General features: G+C 35.0%; 1 protein-coding gene across 1 annotated transcript; it reads left to right on the top strand.

The window, feature by feature from the left end:
* Positions 1–11007: 11007 nt before the first annotated feature.
* Positions 11008–14052, top strand: LOC107925475 (protein PHOTOSYSTEM I ASSEMBLY 2, chloroplastic). The gene is made up of 5 exons (XM_016856214.2): positions 11008–11412; positions 12109–12209; positions 12402–12567; positions 13135–13227; positions 13711–14052. Exons 1-5 carry the CDS (start codon positions 11337–11339, stop codon positions 13839–13841), a joined length of 567 nt encoding a protein of 188 aa, XP_016711703.1. The 5' UTR covers positions 11008–11336; the 3' UTR covers positions 13842–14052.
* The last annotated feature ends 6405 nt before the right edge of the window (positions 14053–20457 follow it).

Genomic DNA, 20457 nt, shown 5'->3' with positions numbered 1-20457 from the left:
GCAACTTTGCTGCGATATTAGTGTGCTGGCTGGGTGGGTCGATTTATATCCCCACATAGTGTGTTGGTTCGTAGCGGTAGTGTGCTGGCTAGATTTGGGTGGGATGCATAATTGCATTACACTGAACTGATACTGCATTGGGCTTAGGCCTACACTGTTACTGTATAGGGCTAAGGCCCAGACTATACTAATACTGAATAGGGCTCAGGCCTAGACTGTTATCGATCTGGGCTCAGGCCTAGACTGTGTTATTCACAGTTTGTTTGTCATTGGGATTACACATTGAGTTTTCGTAAACTCATCCTTTCTTTTAACTTACAGGTAATCCTCAACCTTAGACGGTTTGGAGCCGCGAGGGACTCGGAGGTGGCCATACGATTGCTGATGTTCTACTTTTGACTCTATTTATTTTAAAATTCATATTGGGTTTTTGATTATGTAATAAGGCCATTTGTGGGTTTAAGTTTTAATTGGGCTTTTTTTTCTTATATTAAACTGTTAGTTTAGGTAAAGACGAGTTTTTAAAACAATTACTGTTTTTTAAAACACGCATTTTAAACTTCATCGACTTAAAAAGCTTCCGCATCTTTAAATCAATTTAATATAAAACTGATGGTAAATAAGGTAAACATTGTGACGAGAAATTTTGTTAAATAATAATAAAAGGATTTAAACTCGGTAACAGATTTTTACCGAAAAGATTAATTTTTAAAAAATACTTCGATGTGACACATCAGATTCGACCATAACATCTAGGCTGGGTTTGGGGTGTTACATTTAGTGGTATCAGAGTCAAGTTACAAAACTCGACCGTGGAATATGTTTTAAAAATATTAGGAAATTTTGGGAAAATTGTTCTTGAAATATTTTTTGAAGGTTTACTAGTGTGGCACACCGAGTCTCCGGTGCTGAATCTGTAAGTTCTTCTTTTACTATTGATTGCTTGAACTAAAGGGTAGTACTGAGGGACTACTATAGGTAGTAGGACTATACTGAAACTCTTTAGTTAGAATGGACTAAGACTATTGAAGACGGAAAACTATAGTAAGATATTGTTCTATGAAAACAAACTCTAATTATTGTCGTTCATAACACATTCGTTAATAATTACTGAAATTACAAACTGATACATAAGACTTTTAAACAGATAATTCGTTATCGACATAAGCACTAGAGGTACTCGCGGAAGGGGTACACATGGCTGCGGTAGAGGCCGAGGAAGTGTTAGGGCTGAGTCTTCAGCATCGAGTCACATGCCTGCTAGGGAGGCACCAGCTTCACCGAAACATGAGATGGTTCAGGAGACGAAAGTCAGGATAAGTCTGCCAACTTCGGATAGTGATAACTCAGAGCTTGGTACTGAGGCGCTAACCCGTTTGGTAAGGGAAGTGCTAGAGGAAGTTAAGGAGATTGGTGAAATACTCCGGGCTAGGTGTGTGGACTGTAAGAAGAAGAAAGATCGTAGTTCTCTGGGGTCGGAGCCTTGTTTTGTGAAGCATGTTAAAACGCGTCTGAACTTTTTAACTTGTGAGTATTGTAGAAGGCGTCATCCAGGTGAATGCTAGAGGAAGTCAGGAGCATGTTTCAGATGTGGGTCTAAGGAACATCTGGCTCAGGATTGCCAAGTCACCTTTAAGTTAGGTATGTTTTGTTTAAGTGTAATGATTTGGACAAAGAAATTGTATAAGTGTGATGTCTATCTACTCCAGTGGGTAGGTGTTTTACGTGTGTGTAAGAGGTAACAAGTTCAAGTTAAAGTGTGTTAGTGTCACTGGGATCAGAGGGCCCAGTAGGAGCGTAGTGGTGTAGCTTGGATGGTGCAATTATTTTGATAATTGGAAATTTCGAGGACGGAATTTCTTTAACGAGGGGTCAATTGTAACGCCCCAAAATTGGGCCTAGAAGTATTAGGCTTTGAGCATGAGAGCGGTTAGGAGACTGCTCATAAATATGTTAGTTAAGCAAGAAAGTGGCACAAATTTTATGTTTGCTTTATTGGCTAAGTGATTTGGGTGTGGTTGGAAGTGTTTGAGAAGCCTGGGTTCAAGTCTGGGCTTTTGGTGAACCTTAAGTGAACCTTGGCTTGTGGTGCAGTGGTAGGTGGTGTGTGGAGTTCTCTTGAGGTCTAAAGTTCAAGTTGTGGCAAGGTAAGAAGAGTATTTATTTTGCTCTCTTTCCATGTGAGAAGCAGAGGTTGATTGAAACTCTGTTGGGTGAAGTTTGAACTGGTCAATGAGCGGATTATGGAGGAAATCATGAAGAAGATAAATGAAGATTTTTAGGAGGAAATTGTGGAGAAAATCAAGGGAGGTGGAGGCGTGGGAGAGGAGTGTGCTGATTTTGGAAAGTAAAGGACTCAGGAATTTCAGTTTGGAGAAGTGAGTGTTTTTTCTCAGGTTTATAACATTTTGGGATTTTTCTTTTGTTCTCAAAAGGACAATTAGTGTACAAGAGTTTATGATAGTGCCTTTTCCCCTTTGCTGGTTTCGGTTGTACACTCTTCTTCAAGTTTCTCTACTCTCATCTTTTTGCCTCTTCTACTCTCCTCCTTCTAAAACTATTTCTTGTTCTTTCTCTTTAAATCGAGTACATACTTCCTCCCTTACTCAAACTCTATCAGTTCTTTTTTTTATTTTTGTAGCCTGGAGACTATTTTCGATTTAATTATTTTTCTTCTCCTTCTTTTCTCAATTGCTTTCTCTCTGGACCGATTGTTTTAAACCCTTTTTCCCTTTCAATAGTTTCGGTTTTGACAAGTTTTCCTCTTGGCCGATTATTGCTTGGTTCCTCTGTGAAAGCAATTATTTTCCTTTCCTTTTCTTTAGGCTTTCATTTTTCCTGAGGTTGCTGCCGGAGGTTGGGGATTATTGCTAAGTTTAGAATGCTCTCTTGTTCTCTGTTATAGCCGACATTCCATTATACTTTTACCCCCACTGTGCCAAAATTGCTCTTTTGCCTTCTCTGCTAACTTTGAATTCTATTCGGTTCTACATTTCGCGACTTTGGTGAGTATGTGTTTCGCTATGGATCAATTATTTTCATAAATATATATTAATAGAAGGTTCAATTCATTTGCAGTTTTTAATCAAGGAGTGGGTAATCGCTCTTGATCAACAGTTAGGTGCCAATACTCATTGGCTCAAGCAAGGTAGGTGGTTGTGGTTTAAGTGACTAAGTATATTGATTAAGGCTGGTTGTATTCCTATTGACATGCGATTAATCGTGTGTTGTGAATGGATATAGGTTTTGGTACTCGAGGACTATTCGCATTGTTTTCGCAAACAGGTGTGTGACTGTGCACCGAAATCTGTCACTGTCAAGAAGTCGGAAAAGGTGTGTAACCACACCCTTCCTTACTGTAAATCGGCAAAAGTCGAAAGTCGAACTGTCAAAACTTCGGCATTTGTGGCCTTACAAGCGTGAGATCACTCGTGGGGTAAACCGAGCCCACAAATCATAGGCAATAAACTGCAAAGGCCACCACAAGCGTTTTCGTAGGCTTGGGCCATTATGGGCCACGTTAGGCCGAAATGGGTCATGTGTGCCCAATAGGCTCGTGGGCCCCACACAAATTAAATCTGCGATAAGTGATAAATATTGGACTGGGCATGTGGCTCACATAGCCGTAACTGAATTTGGGCTAAATGCTCGTGTGGGCCCACTTGGGCCAAGTAATGGGCCTTGGGCCCATTTACACTGTTATGATCATTTAGGTTATTTATGTCGTTCGAGGCGATTGTAAACCTTCGGAGAGGTATTTATTTGACCGTAATACCCCTATAGGGTAATATGACCGTAATACCCCTATAGGGTAGAATGACCGTAATGCCTCTATAGGGTAAAATGATCGTAATACCCCTATAGGGTAAAATGACCGTAATTCCTCTGTAGGGTAAAATGACCGTAATACCCCTGTAGGGTAAAATGGCAACAATACCCCTATAGGGTAAAATGACCGTAATAAATGACTGTAATACCCTTATAGGGTAAAATAACCGTAATACCCCTGTAGGATAAAATGATCGTAATACCCCTGTAGGGTAAAATAACCGTAATACCCCCGTAGGGTAAAATGACCGTAATGCCCCTGTAGGGTAAAATGACCCTAATGCCCCTGTAGTCTAAAATGACCGTAATACCCCTGAATGGTAAAATGACTGTGATGCCCCTATATGGTAAATGACCGTAATACCCATGTATAGTAAAATGACGATTATGCCCTTATATTCCGTATGACTGATGTGCTTATGATTTACATATATGATTGTACTGAGTATGACTTTGTATACACGTAATATTTATGACATGACTTACTGCATGGGGTTGAGATTTTGATATGGAGGAAGTATTGTACTGGTGACTATGTCACATTCACTGTTACTGGTGGCCATGCCACAATTACTAATATTGGTGGCTTTGCCACATTTATTGTTTCTGGCAGCTATGCTACATTATTATTACTGGCAGCTTTGCTGCAATATCGATGTGTTGGTTGAGTGGGTCGATTTATATCCCCACATGCTGTGTTGGTTGGTATGGGTGGTCTACTAGCTAGATTTGGGTGGGATGCATAATTGCATTACACTGTACTGATACTGCATTGGGCTTAGGCCCACACTATTACTGTATAGGGATAAGGCCCAGACTGTACTAATACTAAATAGGGCTCAAGCCCAGACCGTTACCGATCTGGGCTTAGGCCCACACTGTGTTATTCACTATTTTTTTGTTATTGGGATTACAATAAGTTTTCGTAAACTCACCCTTTCTTTTAACTGTACAGGTAATCCTCAGTCTTAGACGGTTTGGAGCCGCGAGGGACTCAGCCACATGATTGCTGATGTTCTACTTTTGACTCTATTTATTGTAAAATTCATATTGGGTTTTTGATTATGTAATAAGGCCATTTGTGGGTTTAAGTTTTAATTGGGCTTTTGTTTTTTTATATTAAACTGATAGTTTAGGTAAAGACAAATTTTTAAAACAACTACTATTTTCTAAAACAAGCGTTTTAAACTTCATCGACTTAAAAAGCTTCTGCATCTTTAAATCAATTTAATATAACAATAATGGTTAATAAGGTAAACGTTGTGACGAGAACTTTTGTTAAATAATAATAAAAGGATTTAAACTCAGTAATGGATTTTTACTGAAAAGATCAATTTCTGAAAAACACTTCGATATGACACGCCAGATTCAGCCATAACGTCTAGGTCGGGTTTGGGGTGTTACATCGAAGTTAGGCCAGACTTGACTTTTGAGGAGGAGCCAGTTCAGATTTTGGATCGCGATGTTAAGGTTCTGTGGAAAAAGTCCATTCTATTAGTAAAGGTACTGTGGCAGAATCATAGTACTGAGGAGGCCACGTGGGAACCTAAGGAATTAATGCATTAGCAATATCCTCATCTGTTCTAATCAGATAAATTTCGAGGTTGAAATTTTTTTAAGGGGTAGAGTTATAACTCCCCAAAATATTTGTTTATATTTCTGTAATTGTTTGACACAAAATGTGTATCTGCTTCAATGGTTAAGTGTTCTAAGTATGTGTGGGAAGTCCTAAGTTCAAGCTTTAGCTTTAGCAAATTTTGGTATTTTTCTGACTTAAGCCTTTTACTTGCTCATTGGGTTCATATTTAAATGTTTTTAATTCCATATTAGAATGAGTCTGCTGGTTCAAGTGATAAGGGAGTTGAGGTGTTGGAGTTCCTGAGTTTAAATCCCTGCGTTAGCGTGGGTATTAATTTTATTCTACTGCTTAGAAGAGTTTAGGTTATATCGAAAGTCTGGGAATGGAAGTTAGTGGGAGGAAAATAAGGGATTTGGGGGTTATCAAAATTGGCATTTTTCTCTTTTTGCAAAATTTTCCCCTCCCCCTAAGGAAAAAATTGACGTTAGTCTTCTGTTCTCTACCGTTCTTCCCTTCTTCTATTTGGTTTTGAATTTTATTTATCGGTCGTCACCTCTATTTTTCTTCGCTATTTCTGTCTTCGTTGCACGTTCTGGTAAGTGGGGCTTTGTTGTGCTGTAACTTATGCTTTTCCAATTTTGATTGGAGTTTTACTTGTGTTTGGGTAGCAGCGAATCAATGAGTTCATGATTATACTTCTGCAAGATAGTAGCTACTCGTTCAGAGTGTTGGGGTAAGCGTTAGGTGCTTGATTTGAGATATGGTTGGGTTAATGTTTTTTGGTTTAACTGTGTGTAAAGACTAAATTTGAGTGTTGCTTATCTATTTTTAGGTTTTAAAAGGCTCGGGAGTGGTTTTGTAGCGAATCGATACCATTTGTGTACTCAAAACACGGAAAAATAAGGTTTAACGAAAGCCGAAAAACCCCACTGTCGACGCCACACGGTAGTATGGTAGGCCATATAGTAGGCCGTGTGCGATGACAAGGTCGTGTGATCAAAGAAGGCCAGGCTGTGCACAAGACAAGGTCGTGTTACAGCTAGACTGTGGCCATGTGGGCCACATGAGTTAGATCGATTAGGCGTGTGGGCCCATATGGGTACGTAACACGGGCGTGTGGTAACCGGGTCAGGCCGTGTGATCCACACGGGAAAAGGCCAAATATAGGCGTGTGGGCCACACGGGCAAAGGCCAATCTGGACGTGTGGGCTTATATTACTGAAATTTTTCGTAGGGTCATACGGGTCATCCTAATCGATTGTGGGCCTACCGTAAGGTCGATAAATGCTTAATAAACCCTAAAACAATGTGTTCTGTTAGACTGATGTACTGTTATGAGCAAGCCTGTGTTTGTTTATCTGTTTATAAAAGCATGTTAAGCATGATTTATTTGTTAATTCTGTATGCATGTTTTGTTACTGTGATTGGGGCGGAATGATATATATTGGAGGAAGCGTTCTGAAAGGCAAATTATGCCTAATATCTGGTAGCACAGCTGCATTATGTCTGATATGTACCGCATCAACACAACATGGTGTTAAGGCTGGATGGGTGTTTTAAACCCCACATGGTGTGTAGCGATAGTCGGAGATGGTGTATAGAGGATGAGGGTAGGACATTTGATTCTGATTCTAGTTACACATATCTATATCTGTAATGGGCTTAAGCCCGAATCTGTATCTGTCTAATTCTGATTTCCTATTATTTGCATGCTTAATTCTGTGGGGTTACACACTGAGTTTACGCAAACTCACTCTTTTCTGCTTAATCTGTACAGGTAATCCACAGAGTTAGGCGGATCGGTGTAACGGACGACTCAACGATGACCACACATTATCATTGGTTTTATTTGGTTTATAGTTTTATTTAAGTTTGGAATTACGATTGAGAGCCTGTATTTTCTGGGACTGTATGGACGTTTTTTAACTGTTTGGCTTTGGTTTTGGGTTTTTGGATTTAACCTGCTTATTTTTATGATGGTTTCACTTGAAGCATTGTTTTTCTAAAAATACGAACTATTTTTCTTAAACTCGATATTTTTCTAAGCTTCTGCTAAATTGACACATTTTAAGGCAATTCGACTAATTGAACACATGTTTTGAAATAAATGAAAGCAATTAAAGGTTTATAAACTTAAGGTTTCTATCGAGTTAGCTCCGTTTTTAAAATCCCTTCGATGTGACATCACCAGATTCGGCCATACCGTCTAGGCCAGGTTTGAGGTGTTACACGACCCGTGCGACCCTAGGATAAATTTTAGAAATATGGGCCCACATGCTAGTGTGGCTTACCCGTGTGGGCCCACTCGCCCAAATTGCCCTTACCTGTGTGGCCCACACAGCCTAGCCCAAAATCTACACGCTTATGTGATATGTTCGTGTGGGCCTAAACGCCAGTATGGCACACACGGCCACACTCAAGCCACCACACATCTGTGTGCTGCGCATGGCCATGCCTTCATTGACCACACGGCTGTGTCTCGCATACGGCCTACCACACGGGCTGCCACACGCCTGTGTGGCGTCAACAGCCCAATTTTTTAGCTTTTGCCGAAGTTCGACTTTTTATGTTTCGGGTACACATCTGGTAACATTCTAATGTGAAAACTATCTTGAGCCTTCCAAGACCTAAAAACAAGATACCCAACATTGATTTAGCAATTCAATTAACAAATTCGACACAAGAATCAACATAAAATAGACTTACCACTGTTGACAAACCACCTTTAACTCGCACTAAACCATTGATGTGTGATTCCCTGCTCCACGATCTGTTCCTAAAAACGAATTACCACCTTTCAATCACCACAGATTGTCATCTCCAAAAATCCCAAACCAAAATTAGTGACAACAGAACTCTACTTACCTTACCAAAAAAGAGAACCCGACAATTTCAATAGTACGATCGTACAACGGATTCACGAATGAAATGAAAAAGAAGCAAAACAAAAGGGTTGCAAAGATGGAGAAAAAAGACGACAGGAAGGGGAAAACAGAAAGAATTAACATCAGATTTTCTTCCAGGAAAGAGAAATTTCAAAACAAAAACAATGATATCTCAAATCCCTTATTTTTCTCCCACTATCCCACTATCTCACAACCTCCTCAGACTCCCAACTCCACCAGAACTCTATCAGATAACAGAGCAAAAATAATACCCACGCTTATGCAAGGATTTAAAAACAGGACCTCCACCACATCAACCCCCTTACCACTTGAACTAGCAAGCTCATTCTGTTATGAATCAACAAACAATTTTTTATAAACCCACTCAACAAGGGTAAGGATTGGATTAGAAAAATAACAAAATTATCAATGGTGAAACTTGAACCCAAAACCTCTCACACACATCTAGAACACTTAACCACTGAAGCAAATACACAATTATGTCAAATAGTTATAGAATTAGAAATAAATTATTCAAGGCATTACATTTCTAGTTTTTTAATCTTATTTATTGGTTTTTCGTATTTGATATTTTAAATACAAATTATTTATTTTATTTTATCTTATATAATAGTTGTTAATCTATATATGCATTTGTCCATTAACGTGTTTTGTCTAATAATCTTAAGACAGATTTTAGTATTTTGCAATTCTCTAATTTAAGATGAACGAGACACCAAGGTGAAAAAGAAAAAAAATTGAAAAAAATCTGTTAGAGAATTTATTCCCATCGTTCAACGGATTTTATTCTATTTTTTATTTTATTTCCAAACGAGAATTAAAATTAAATAAAAGCTATTTCGAGATTTATTCTCACTACTCAACAGATTTTATTAGTAAAATTTTTAACATACCATATGCCACTTTTCAGTCAATTACATATGACCATGCTTCCTTGTTAATATATATATAAATTCTAAAAATATAAAAATATTAAATATTAAATTTTTAAAAAAATATATAGAAAATTGTGAAATATATCAATATGTTTTTTAAAAATTAAAAAAATATTAAAAAGAATATAAAAATGAGAAATTTAGTTAAGTTTTAGAAAAGTTCAAAAAAATATTATAGTTAAAAAAAATAGTTAAACTTTAGAAATTTGCAAGAAAATGTGAACTTTTAATATATATATATACTCTAGAAAACTGTACTAATTTAATTTTTCTGAAAAAAAAACTCGGAAATAAGATATAAATAAAACCCAATAATGCTAAAATTTTCATTCTCATCCAAATCAATCCTTAACTTAATTAAAAGCCTAATAATATTAAATTTCCCTTAAAAAATTCTAATTTTTTAAATATAATTTAACATAATTTTTAATAGTTTTAATAATTTATAATATTTTAAGTTTTTTTAAAATTTTTTAAAATTATTGTTAAATATTTTTTTTAAAAATTAAAATGATATTTTAATTATAGTTGAAAGACCAAATTAATAAAATTTAATATTTAGTATTAATTTCGGTTTACGATAAATTAACGGGCTATTAAAATTTGAGGTGAGCATGGGTTGGGTTCGGGCTGGGCTCAACTAAAATTTTAGGCCTATTTGCTAGGCCGGGCCCTACCCGGCCCAAAAAATGGGCCTAAAATTTTGCCTAAGCCCGACCCGGATAAAAATACTAAAACTCGAGTCTGACCCAACCCGCCCATATTAATTTTTATATTATTTTTATATAATTTAAAATATAAATAATGCATAAAAAATACTAAAAATATCAAAATAAATATTTTCCAACAAATTGTAAATAAATTTTAAAATATATATACTTAAATAACACTAAAATAGATGCAACTTAACAATCAAATGTCTCTAAAATAATAACAAAATTAACAATAAAATAAATTTTATACAATATCCAAACAATAACAACAGAATAGTAGCACATAATAGTAAAATGGTAGCAAAATAGGGAGAAAACAATTAGAAAATAATATTAAAAAAATGCAGATTTTTTTTCTTTTAGTGTATTCGGGCCGAGCCGGGCTTGGGCCAAAAATGCCTTACCCGAGGCCCGGCCCATTTTTTAAACGGGCCTTATTTTTTTGCCCAAGTTCATTTTTTGGGCCTATATTTTTGCCCAAACCCTTCCAAATTTTGGACGGCCCGGCCCGGCCATGATAGTTCTAATTAAAATGCTCCAAATTGATTTTATCAAAATATGTGGAGAAAATAAGGTAGGTTATACTGGATACGTATAGTTAAAGGCAAATTTAAGGGGTAGGTAAGAAAAATCTACTTTGACCCCTTCAATAAAATTGAAAATTATCAATTTAGTCCTTATCTAAACAATGAAATTATATATTCATATATGGTAATATCTAAACAATGAAATTATATATTCATATATGGTAAATTTGTACTTTGGCTCTTTGTAATTTAATAATAATTGAGGAAACTTAAATGTAATTTTTTATTTGTAAGATTTAACCCTTCTATTCTACCCTTTGCATTCGCCCCTGGAAGGCTGACAACAATATAGAATATATTTGAGCTTTCAAAAGGGTCCAACTTTCTATATAATTTTTATATAATTTTTAGATAAATATTTTGAATAGTTTAATCATATTTGTAAATTTTTTAAGTTAAATGACTAAAATGTAAATTTATTAATAGTTTGGTAATTATAGGTGGAATTTACCCTATATTTTTGTGTGATTAAGGACGACTTTGCATCACATTATCCAAAGAAATAGGATACGGGTGCAGAGGTGACAGAAGCTTAGTGGAAGGAAACATTGAGTTCACACAGAATATCAGATAATTCTCCAAGCCAAAATAAGCAAATTGAAAATCCAATCCATTCTTCCTTTCTTTCGTTTCACTTAGACTAGGTATCTGCTAAACTTTAACCTTTTTCCATTTGCAACAAAAATTGAATACATGGGTAGCTCCAGCATGGCGTTATCAGCTGCTTAAAGGAACTCAAGCTAAACCTTTTTATCCAAACATCGTGAATATCAGAGAAGAGTCTAGTTATGGCTTACTCTTCTTCCAATCTTTCTTCAATCCCACACCTTCCTACTTTCACTTTAAAACCTTCCCCGCCTCACTGTAAGTTCTTTCCTTGTCTATATATTTAGTTGTGTATATTTGTGAAATGGAGCTAGGCCTTGTTTTTAACTTTTCATTTCCTTTCAATGGAAGTTTCACATATAATATTATGTTCATGGGGTTTTCTTTTTGTACATTCAGGCTAAACCTTTTTATCCAAATTCTGAAACTTTAGATAGTTATTAGAATTATTTCCATTTTAGGTCAGCTCCTTAAAGGTATCTTATCCCTTTCTGTTAACTTTTAAAAAGATTAATAGTTGGTACATTGTTTATATGAATTAGCTAAGTAGCAAGTTGTGTAAGATGTTCAAGGATTAGAATATTGAGTGTAATTAATCTTTTTTCTAAAGAATTTATGGAAAGTTTTTTGTACAGATTTTTTTCCCCAGTGAATTGGGTGCTGTTAAATGCTTTGAGTGTGGATGTAAAGGATGGCTCCATTTTTGCAACTGAAAATCGGATTAGAAGTCAAAAGTAATTTCACAATATGAATTTTTTTGTTAAATTCCTGGATCATGATACAATTTATTTGAAAAGAAACATGTTGAATTTATCCATTCATGTTTGATTTTCCAATTAGCTATGAATTTGAGGTGTTGCTCCTTTTGCTGCCAATGCATGTATTTTTGTTTTTATGGATTTCCTTTAACAATACAAGTGTTTTAAACACCGTCTTTCATTGCTTTAACGACAGCAAGCTCAAGGTTTGTTTCAGCTCAGATAAGATCTAGTTTGGAGAATGAGAGCTGTACAACTGGAGTTTCAAATGATTCATTGGAACCTGATAAGAAGAAGGTTTCACTTATTTGTTTTCCAACATCTATTTTGTTAGTACTCTTCAAATTCACTACTCACACACCATCTTTTATTTGTTTCAGAAACCAAAGAGTCTAAAGCTATTTTATATGTCTGATTTGCACTAATTGGGTAGAATCTTCATTATTTACTACATTGTTTATAGTTAATAGGTTCCAACATTTTCTGCAGGCAGCTGAGTTGCCAACATCACGGCGTATGTGTCTTACATGCTTATGTTCAAGCCTAGCTTTAATCAGCAGTTCTAGCAGCTCTGCTTCTGCAGGATCAGCAATGGCTATGGATGGGAATGAAAGGGCTGTATGCCGCAATTGTGCAGGGAGTGGTGCTGTACTTTGTGAGTGTCACTTTTGCAGTTTATTTTGTATGATACTTTGTTGTCTAACCAAGTGAACCACCCTTGTATGCATCTTATAATCTTTTCTGAGATTGTCCTTTACCCTGCTTCCTGACATCGGCAAAAGACATACGAACTCTTGTTTATGATTTACTGATTGCTCGTCTTGTATGATAAAAAGATTAGCCTTCAATTGGGCAAAATTCCTCGCACCATTTATTGATTTCTATGTATTAGATAATAGCCAACTAACAAACCGGTTAGAGTAGTTTATTTTCTTCTTTGTCCTGCGGGGATTAGTTGTGCTGCATGGCTGACTGTCATGGGACTCTTTTTTCTAATCAAATTATATTGATCTTTCAGCGAAGGTGCTCGTTGAATGCAAGTATTTTGGCTCGAATTTAGATTTTAGTTTATTCATCACATATAATTGTCTCTTCTGTTGTTGACATGTTAACATGTTTTTATTCATGTTTGAAGTAGAAGAAGAAAAAACTTGCAGACATCAGTAGTGAAATTTTTAATCCTCTTTTTGATTCACAAGATGTTAATCTGTTCTTTATTTAGGTGATATGTGTGGTGGTACAGGAAAATGGAAAGCTCTCAACAGGAAACGTGCTAAGGATGTTTACGAGTTTACTGAATGTCCAAACTGTTATGGTATGCAGTCTTCTTCCCCTAACATTACTTCTTAATTTGATATAGCAACCAACTATTTTTAGTTTTTCTTGTTTTGGATTGCTATACGACTTGCCTTGAGCATGCACTTATCTGAAGATCCACGTTATGGTTGATTGCCTAGGGGTTACTCTTAAAAGCAATTGGTAATCATGAACATGTGTTCATGTCAGCACCTCAGAATACAGCGGAATTGCATTTGTTATGATACTTGATGACAAATAAGTTGAATACGCACCTTTGTATGATCTAGTTGCTGTTATTGTCCAATTCTATTGAGTACAAACAAGGATGCATAAGCATGTAGCAAAGAACGATGTCTGTTTTATGTTTAACATATACCGATTGTGTAGCTTGAGATTCTAAACTGTCATGAAATTTTCTTCTAAATTTTATGTTCCTTTCCCAATTGTCCATATAGAAGAATTTTTTATGTAACTGATCACTGGCTGCTACTGTGTGCAGGTCGGGGGAAACTGGTGTGTCCTGTTTGTTTAGGTACCGGTTTACCAAATAACAAAGGTCTTCTAAGGAGGCCCGATGCACAGAAATTGCTTGACAAGATGTACAACGGTCGACTTTTGCCAAGTTCATAGACCCGTCATGCCCCTTGGACCCAGATGTTATTGTCGTTGGCATCATGGTAATTTAGTTTAGAAAACTTATCGGTTACTTTAGTGAAACTTGGAAAATATTTCCCGACCTAAATACTACAATCTGGTTTGTTTTAACAATACAATTTTGATCTTTGTAAGCAATTTATTGGCATTTTGTTTAATATGGAGAGGACAATAGACCACATTGTTAGATTCTGTTTCTTCCTTTTGTTGTAATTTTCAAGGTGACTCATGTTTGATTTGAAACCATCAATGTAATTATTCAATTCATAACTAGCTAAGTTGCTAAGCATGACCAAGTAATACATCGAAACATGAAGCAAAGCAGAAAATGAAAAGAAATCAAGGAAGACTTGAGAGAATTTTCCTCAAGAAATATTTGTTTATTAAGAAAATATATGCTCTTCCGCTCAAAAAACAACCCTTAGTTTAACGGGCTTGACACGTTAAGCTAACCTTGATCAGCTTAACTCCTATTTGTATTCCAATATTCCTCCATCACTTTTCTCTTCTCCAATTGTTGTACACAATATTTGACTGGCATTGTTCTAGAGAACATACCAGTAGCCTGTCAGGGGTTTTGTAAAGATATCTATAACTTGTTCCTTGGCTCCTACATAATTGACTCAAAAGTTATCCCTGTACTAGTTTCTCCCTAACAAAATGTACATGTCACGAGCTAAACTGCAAAGCTCGTGACCATGGCACAAGATGCATCCCATGGAAGTCTATCGATTAGATGGGGATCATTTAGCCTAGGAGAACTGGCCCAATTTAAAAAATTGTTGGAGAAGCCTATTAGATTGAAGTTTGGGTGGCCCAATGATAAAGATATGGCAACATAGGCTACCTTGGTAAATATGAGAACTAATCTTAGAAGATTGATAGGAATCATATCTTGAAAAGATTAGATTTGATTTGATATTATGTAATCTTGTAAATCCCTAAAATCAAAGGATAGGCTAATCTCGTCTGTCGGTGTAACTTAATCTGGACTATAGGTTTTGGGAGAGCTCAACTATAAATAGAGAACCTCCCCTCACTTGTAAATCATCCATTGTAACTTGAATTTTTAAGAGTAATAGAATTCTTGAAGAGCATTTACTCAAACCCCTCTCGTGCATTTTTTCTGTGGCTTTCTGTTGTTCTTTTGTAGCTTCTTTTGGCACAATTGCTTCCGTTATACAAATTGGTGCCTTGGAGGAATTTTAAAGGAATCCTCACTTGTGGTGGTTAGGCTGACTTAGGCGATTTTGGAATGAACGAATCGTCTAAGGCCGCACGGATCGCAAGACGAAAAATCTAGCCCCGTGACATACATCCATTGTAACATGTAATACTAGATTGGCAGCAATATGCATTGCACTTGCATTTTGGCACCAAATCACAAGTGTTCCAATCAGTTTAAAACTCAACACATGGTCACATCAGTTATTGTGTTAGCTAGACTTATGTATTCAGCTTCTAATATCAACATGTGCGTCTCATTCTTTTTCTTCAAAGACCAACAAGTGACGATTGTTTCATCAATGGCTCTTGCATGAATTGATTCACTTTATCCATGCTATACATGATGTCAGGTCGAGCCAAAGAAATTTATTGAAGAGCCCTAACAGTACTTTTGTATTTTGTAGCATCTGTTGGTGCTTTCATCACCTATGACTATGAAGTATTGGTGCAGTAACCATTGGTGTCGGTACTGATTTGCCCCAATACGACTTACTTTAATGCCAAGAAATTAACTCAAGTCTCTTAGGTCTTTCTAGGAGAATTGTTGGTCAAGTTGAATTATTTAATCAATCAAAATAGAATCATTTACATAAACAATGAAAAAGGCACATGAGCTTTACCCTTTTCTTACAAACAGTGAGGAATTAGTTATAGATGACTTAAATCCTAGCACAGACACAATGATATTTCGCAATTTCTTGAATCAAGTTTGAGAGGCCGTATAAGCTTTTATTCAACTTACAAATTATTAAAATATGTCAAAAGATTAATTATGAGATGATTATAATAGCATTTTCATTTAACTAATTTATTAATAAAAGGTATTATCATTATTATTTTTGGTCTATATTTTATATATTAAATAAATTGATTAATAATAAAATCCTGAGCATAATATGATTATTTTCAAAACATCAACATATGAGTACATATTACAGAACATTGTAACGGATCAACTCACCATAAGAATGTTTATTGAATTATTATATATTAATCACAACAATTCTTATAATGATAACAGTGTGTATGATCCTTAGACTAGAATCATCATAGTTCCAATCGCGGGAATCATATACTTTGATAGAGTCTAATGTCTTCCGTAAATGGTTGTACTATAATACCACAAACTATGTGGTGAGATATGAATGGTTAAGCAGCATTTTATCCCCCTACATAATGGAAGGATATCTTAAACTCTTTGATTGAGTGAGACTAGAAATGCATAATCGTGCTCAAATGAGTTGATATGAGATATCAAACTCATTTGTTTATCTTAGTCTACTTGAGATTCAAGAAATAAAATATTGGACTATACATGTTTGATTGTTCTATGACTTGTGATTAATCTGGATATCATAGACAAAGGGATATAATATATACTAATATTATCACATAAAGGTTATGTCAGACCATGACTTCCCTCAGCTTGGGTAGCAATGATGCAATGTTAGATGACACACTCTTTGTAATATTAGGAATGTTTTAATATTATTGCAAACATTTATAGGATTCTACAGGGTCATACCTTACAGTTGAAGCGATCAGAACTAAAAAAATTTGTGACTATATTTAACCAATCACACAAGTTAAACTAATTATAGAAATGCTCTCATACTAAATTTGACTTGATAGAGTTAAAATTAAATATAGTATGTGCACATTCTTGATGCATTTATATAGAGAGTCCAATTAAAATAATGTAAAATATGTGAATTAATTTAATAAATTTGTCTTACCAAGCTTATTAAAATGATATTTAATAAATTTTGATTAAAAAAATGATGTTGGATTTTAAAAGGAAACTAATATCATGTTTATGATGGAGGATATCACATTTTGACTAAATCCCTAAATATCGTCTACGTGTTTATTGTTTTCAAAGTGAGTTTTAAACAAAAAAGAAGAAGTAAATAATGTATCTCTTACCCAAAATTTTAAGTCCAACAGCATAAGGGAATTTTTAAAGCTCTTTGAAAAGTTCAAGAGTGCATTCCAATAGTTTTTGTCTAGTGGATATAGTAGAGGTACAAGCAAGAAGTTATTGTTATGTTTTAATCATTGATAGAAGAGTTTCCTACCAACAAAGGTGTAGTTTTTTTCTTTTTTTTTGTTAACTTTGATGTCTCAAGATTTTGATGTAACAACATTTAAAATAAATTTTATTTGTATTAGGGTAAACGACACTTATGATCACTTTTATTTATTTCAGGTTACATTTTAGTCACTTATGTTTGAAATGTTATGTTTTAATCACTTATGTTATCGTGTTATAACATTTTAATCACTTAGTTGTTAATTGCCATTAACGGTGTAACCGTAATCTGACATGGCACGTTAAATCATCATTTCAAGCAAAAAATTTAAGTTATATTATACAATTTGTCCTTATATATTTTTATTTTGAGCAATTTAATTTTTTTTCTTTTATGTTCTCTAAACTTTTCTCATTTTTTTTCTTTATTTTCTATTCTCTTTTGCTTCTCCCTCTATTTTCCTACTTTTCCATTTCTTTTAACATATCAAGAAGTTGAATTGGTAGTGAAGAAAGAAGCAGGAAGTCGAAAGTCATCATTGCCTATAACCAAAACCCATAAACTCATACCATCTGCTAACCATCAAAAGCCTCCACCACCACCCATCATCTTCATTTCGTCCACTAACACATTAACCACTACCATGACTTCCTTTCGAAAACATCTAAAAATATTCCCAACTTTTAGACTACCTAAGATTTAATCTCCATCACCGGCTATTAGATTGGCTCGATTTTCTAATATGTGCTCCTCCATCACTGATCATTGTCTAATCTTTGGCTCTCTGTGATTTTTTGGGGCTTATTAATTGTTGTTTACTTGGATTCTTGATTGATTTGAACGTGGGTTTATTTTGTGAGGGGATGACATTGTTAGGTTTTTCATGAATGAGGTCATGGTAATGGTGAAGGTATTAGTGGATGAAATGAAGATGATAGGTGGTGGTGGAGGGTTTTGATAGTTAGTTGATGGTATGGGTTAATGGGTTTTGATGTCTTTCGACTTCCTATTTCATTCTTCATTGCCAATTCGACTTCTTGAGTGTTGAGTATGACTAATATTTCAGTCAAATTTGAGAGATAATCTCCCAATTAAACTCTATTTATTTGTTTTAGTCGAACTCAGACTAGTCTAGATTATTTTATTATTATTTGACCATGAATTTAGCCTATAAATAGGATCTTTTACAACCTTAGAAAAACACATAATAAAGATTAGAACTCATAACACTTTTGGAGAATTTTGTGTTTATGTTTTAAGGGTTCTTTGTTTTCGAATTTTGGGGTTTAGTTTTTATCTCCATATTTTGTACTCTTCGTTCTTTTGCAATTATAGTAAATGTAACACCCTATACCTGGCCCAGTCACCGAGCCTGAATATCAGGATGCCACACCATCGTCTCATGTCTCACACGGTATAAATGAACTCATATTGAAAAAATGACTTTCTTTTTAACAACCATATAGGTTCTAAGTCAATCATTCTCTTTAATTATCATTAAGTATTGCTAAACATAACTTAAGCATCATATAATAACATTTGTACATACGTAAGGGTCACTTAACAAAAATTCTCCAATCAAATACGTATGTATCAATACTAGCACATAGTTATTAATATTTCCATCGTCTAGTATCGATATCGAAGGGAAAATTGATACCAAAACAGCATTTTGTTTCTCACCCAAAAATAAAACACTAGAAATTATTGATACCTTTTGAAAAGTATAGGTAATTTTACCCCAAGTATCGATACACATGATATGGTATCGATACCAAGTTACATTTTGACTTCTTGCACATTTTAAAATCACAGAGGTATCGTTTTTACAACACGAATATTGATACCTCTGTTTTAGACCAGAAAAATAAAACATGCATAAGCATAAAGATCATTTCAACTTGTACCAATTTATCATGCTACTATCACATTATCAAATAAACGTCAAAATGACCATAATAATAGATTCAACATCAAAATTCAGTCCAACCAGTAATCAACATACACGATTTAAATCTTAAAATCCTAAGAGCAATTAAGCTATGGAACATCCCAAACATCATGGCAAAAACTAGCACAAAGTCTACCACATTTCCTTTTTCCCAAAACAAAACTGAATAAACAATAAACACCTATGAAAAGCGAAATGGACTTGCTTGGATCACCCCTCGGAACCACACCGCTCACACTAGCACTTAACTACTCTTTAAGGGTTTAAAAGGAGTAGGTGAGCTCAATAAGCTCAGTGAATGTCTAGAAAAACTACCGTGCAAACATGTCATCAAGCATTAGTAGAACACAGACATGGCATAATTAGAATAATAGCAACTTTATCAACGTATTCCACTTACACACACACGTTTAATAGTTTATTTACTAAGTCATTGCATACACTTTCATATATACATCACAATACGTACAAACATAGTTATAGACAATTTCCATGATAGTCACATGTCATATAAACACATATCACAACACACACATTCATATTTTATGATAGTTTGAGATAATTTGGCACTTGAGCTATGAAATGCAAAAGTGGACACTATCACCACTCATCGGATACATGAATCTCCAACACACAACATAGATTCATAGAGTCAAACATATCCCAAAAGTGAAGCATTAAGTTAACTCTCTCCAACACACCAAACATGTCTCATTGAATGGAGCTTAGCTTACATTCCCTTATCTCTCCAACATGTCCTAGGGCCTCAACACGTAAATCACGTATACATATAGGTGAGCACTTACAATCCTATGACATGTCAACTATATCCAATGGTTTTAAGTATCACAAGGCCAAAATATATGTTATTAACACACACATTTACTTGTTATTCACTGTACTTTATCTTGGCATAATCACATTATAAGCACAATATATTCACTATCAGATGGCACGTATATCATGCCAATAATTAACTCTTTCACAATAGCCATCATAAGCTTATTACAAACATCACACATATCATAATGTCACATTATAATCCACAAATTAACAACACATTTTCACATATAAATTCATGAGTATGAGAAAGCTTACACTTGGAATTTAGAGTAGGGATTTAGACTAATACTAAATTCCCAATTAACGCATTGAATCGTGTCCACAGCAGCTATTCTAAACACTTACCAATTACGCTTTCACCAAAAGCTCAAACTAGCTTTTCCTTGTCTTTATCTCAACTCGTAGAAAGTCTTATCGATTTCAACAAAGTAAATCACACAACAACACAATCAACATTCAAACAATGACTCACATCAAACAATCCAAAAACACCTGCCTAAGCTAGGTTCTCTTTTGAACAAAACCTTCGACATAGAAA

This window comes from Gossypium hirsutum, chromosome A08 (assembly GCF_007990345.1).
Source record: "Gossypium hirsutum isolate 1008001.06 chromosome A08, Gossypium_hirsutum_v2.1, whole genome shotgun sequence".
NCBI lineage: Eukaryota > Viridiplantae > Streptophyta > Magnoliopsida > Malvales > Malvaceae > Gossypium > Gossypium hirsutum.
This window is presented reverse-complemented; position numbering and strand designations above follow the sequence as displayed.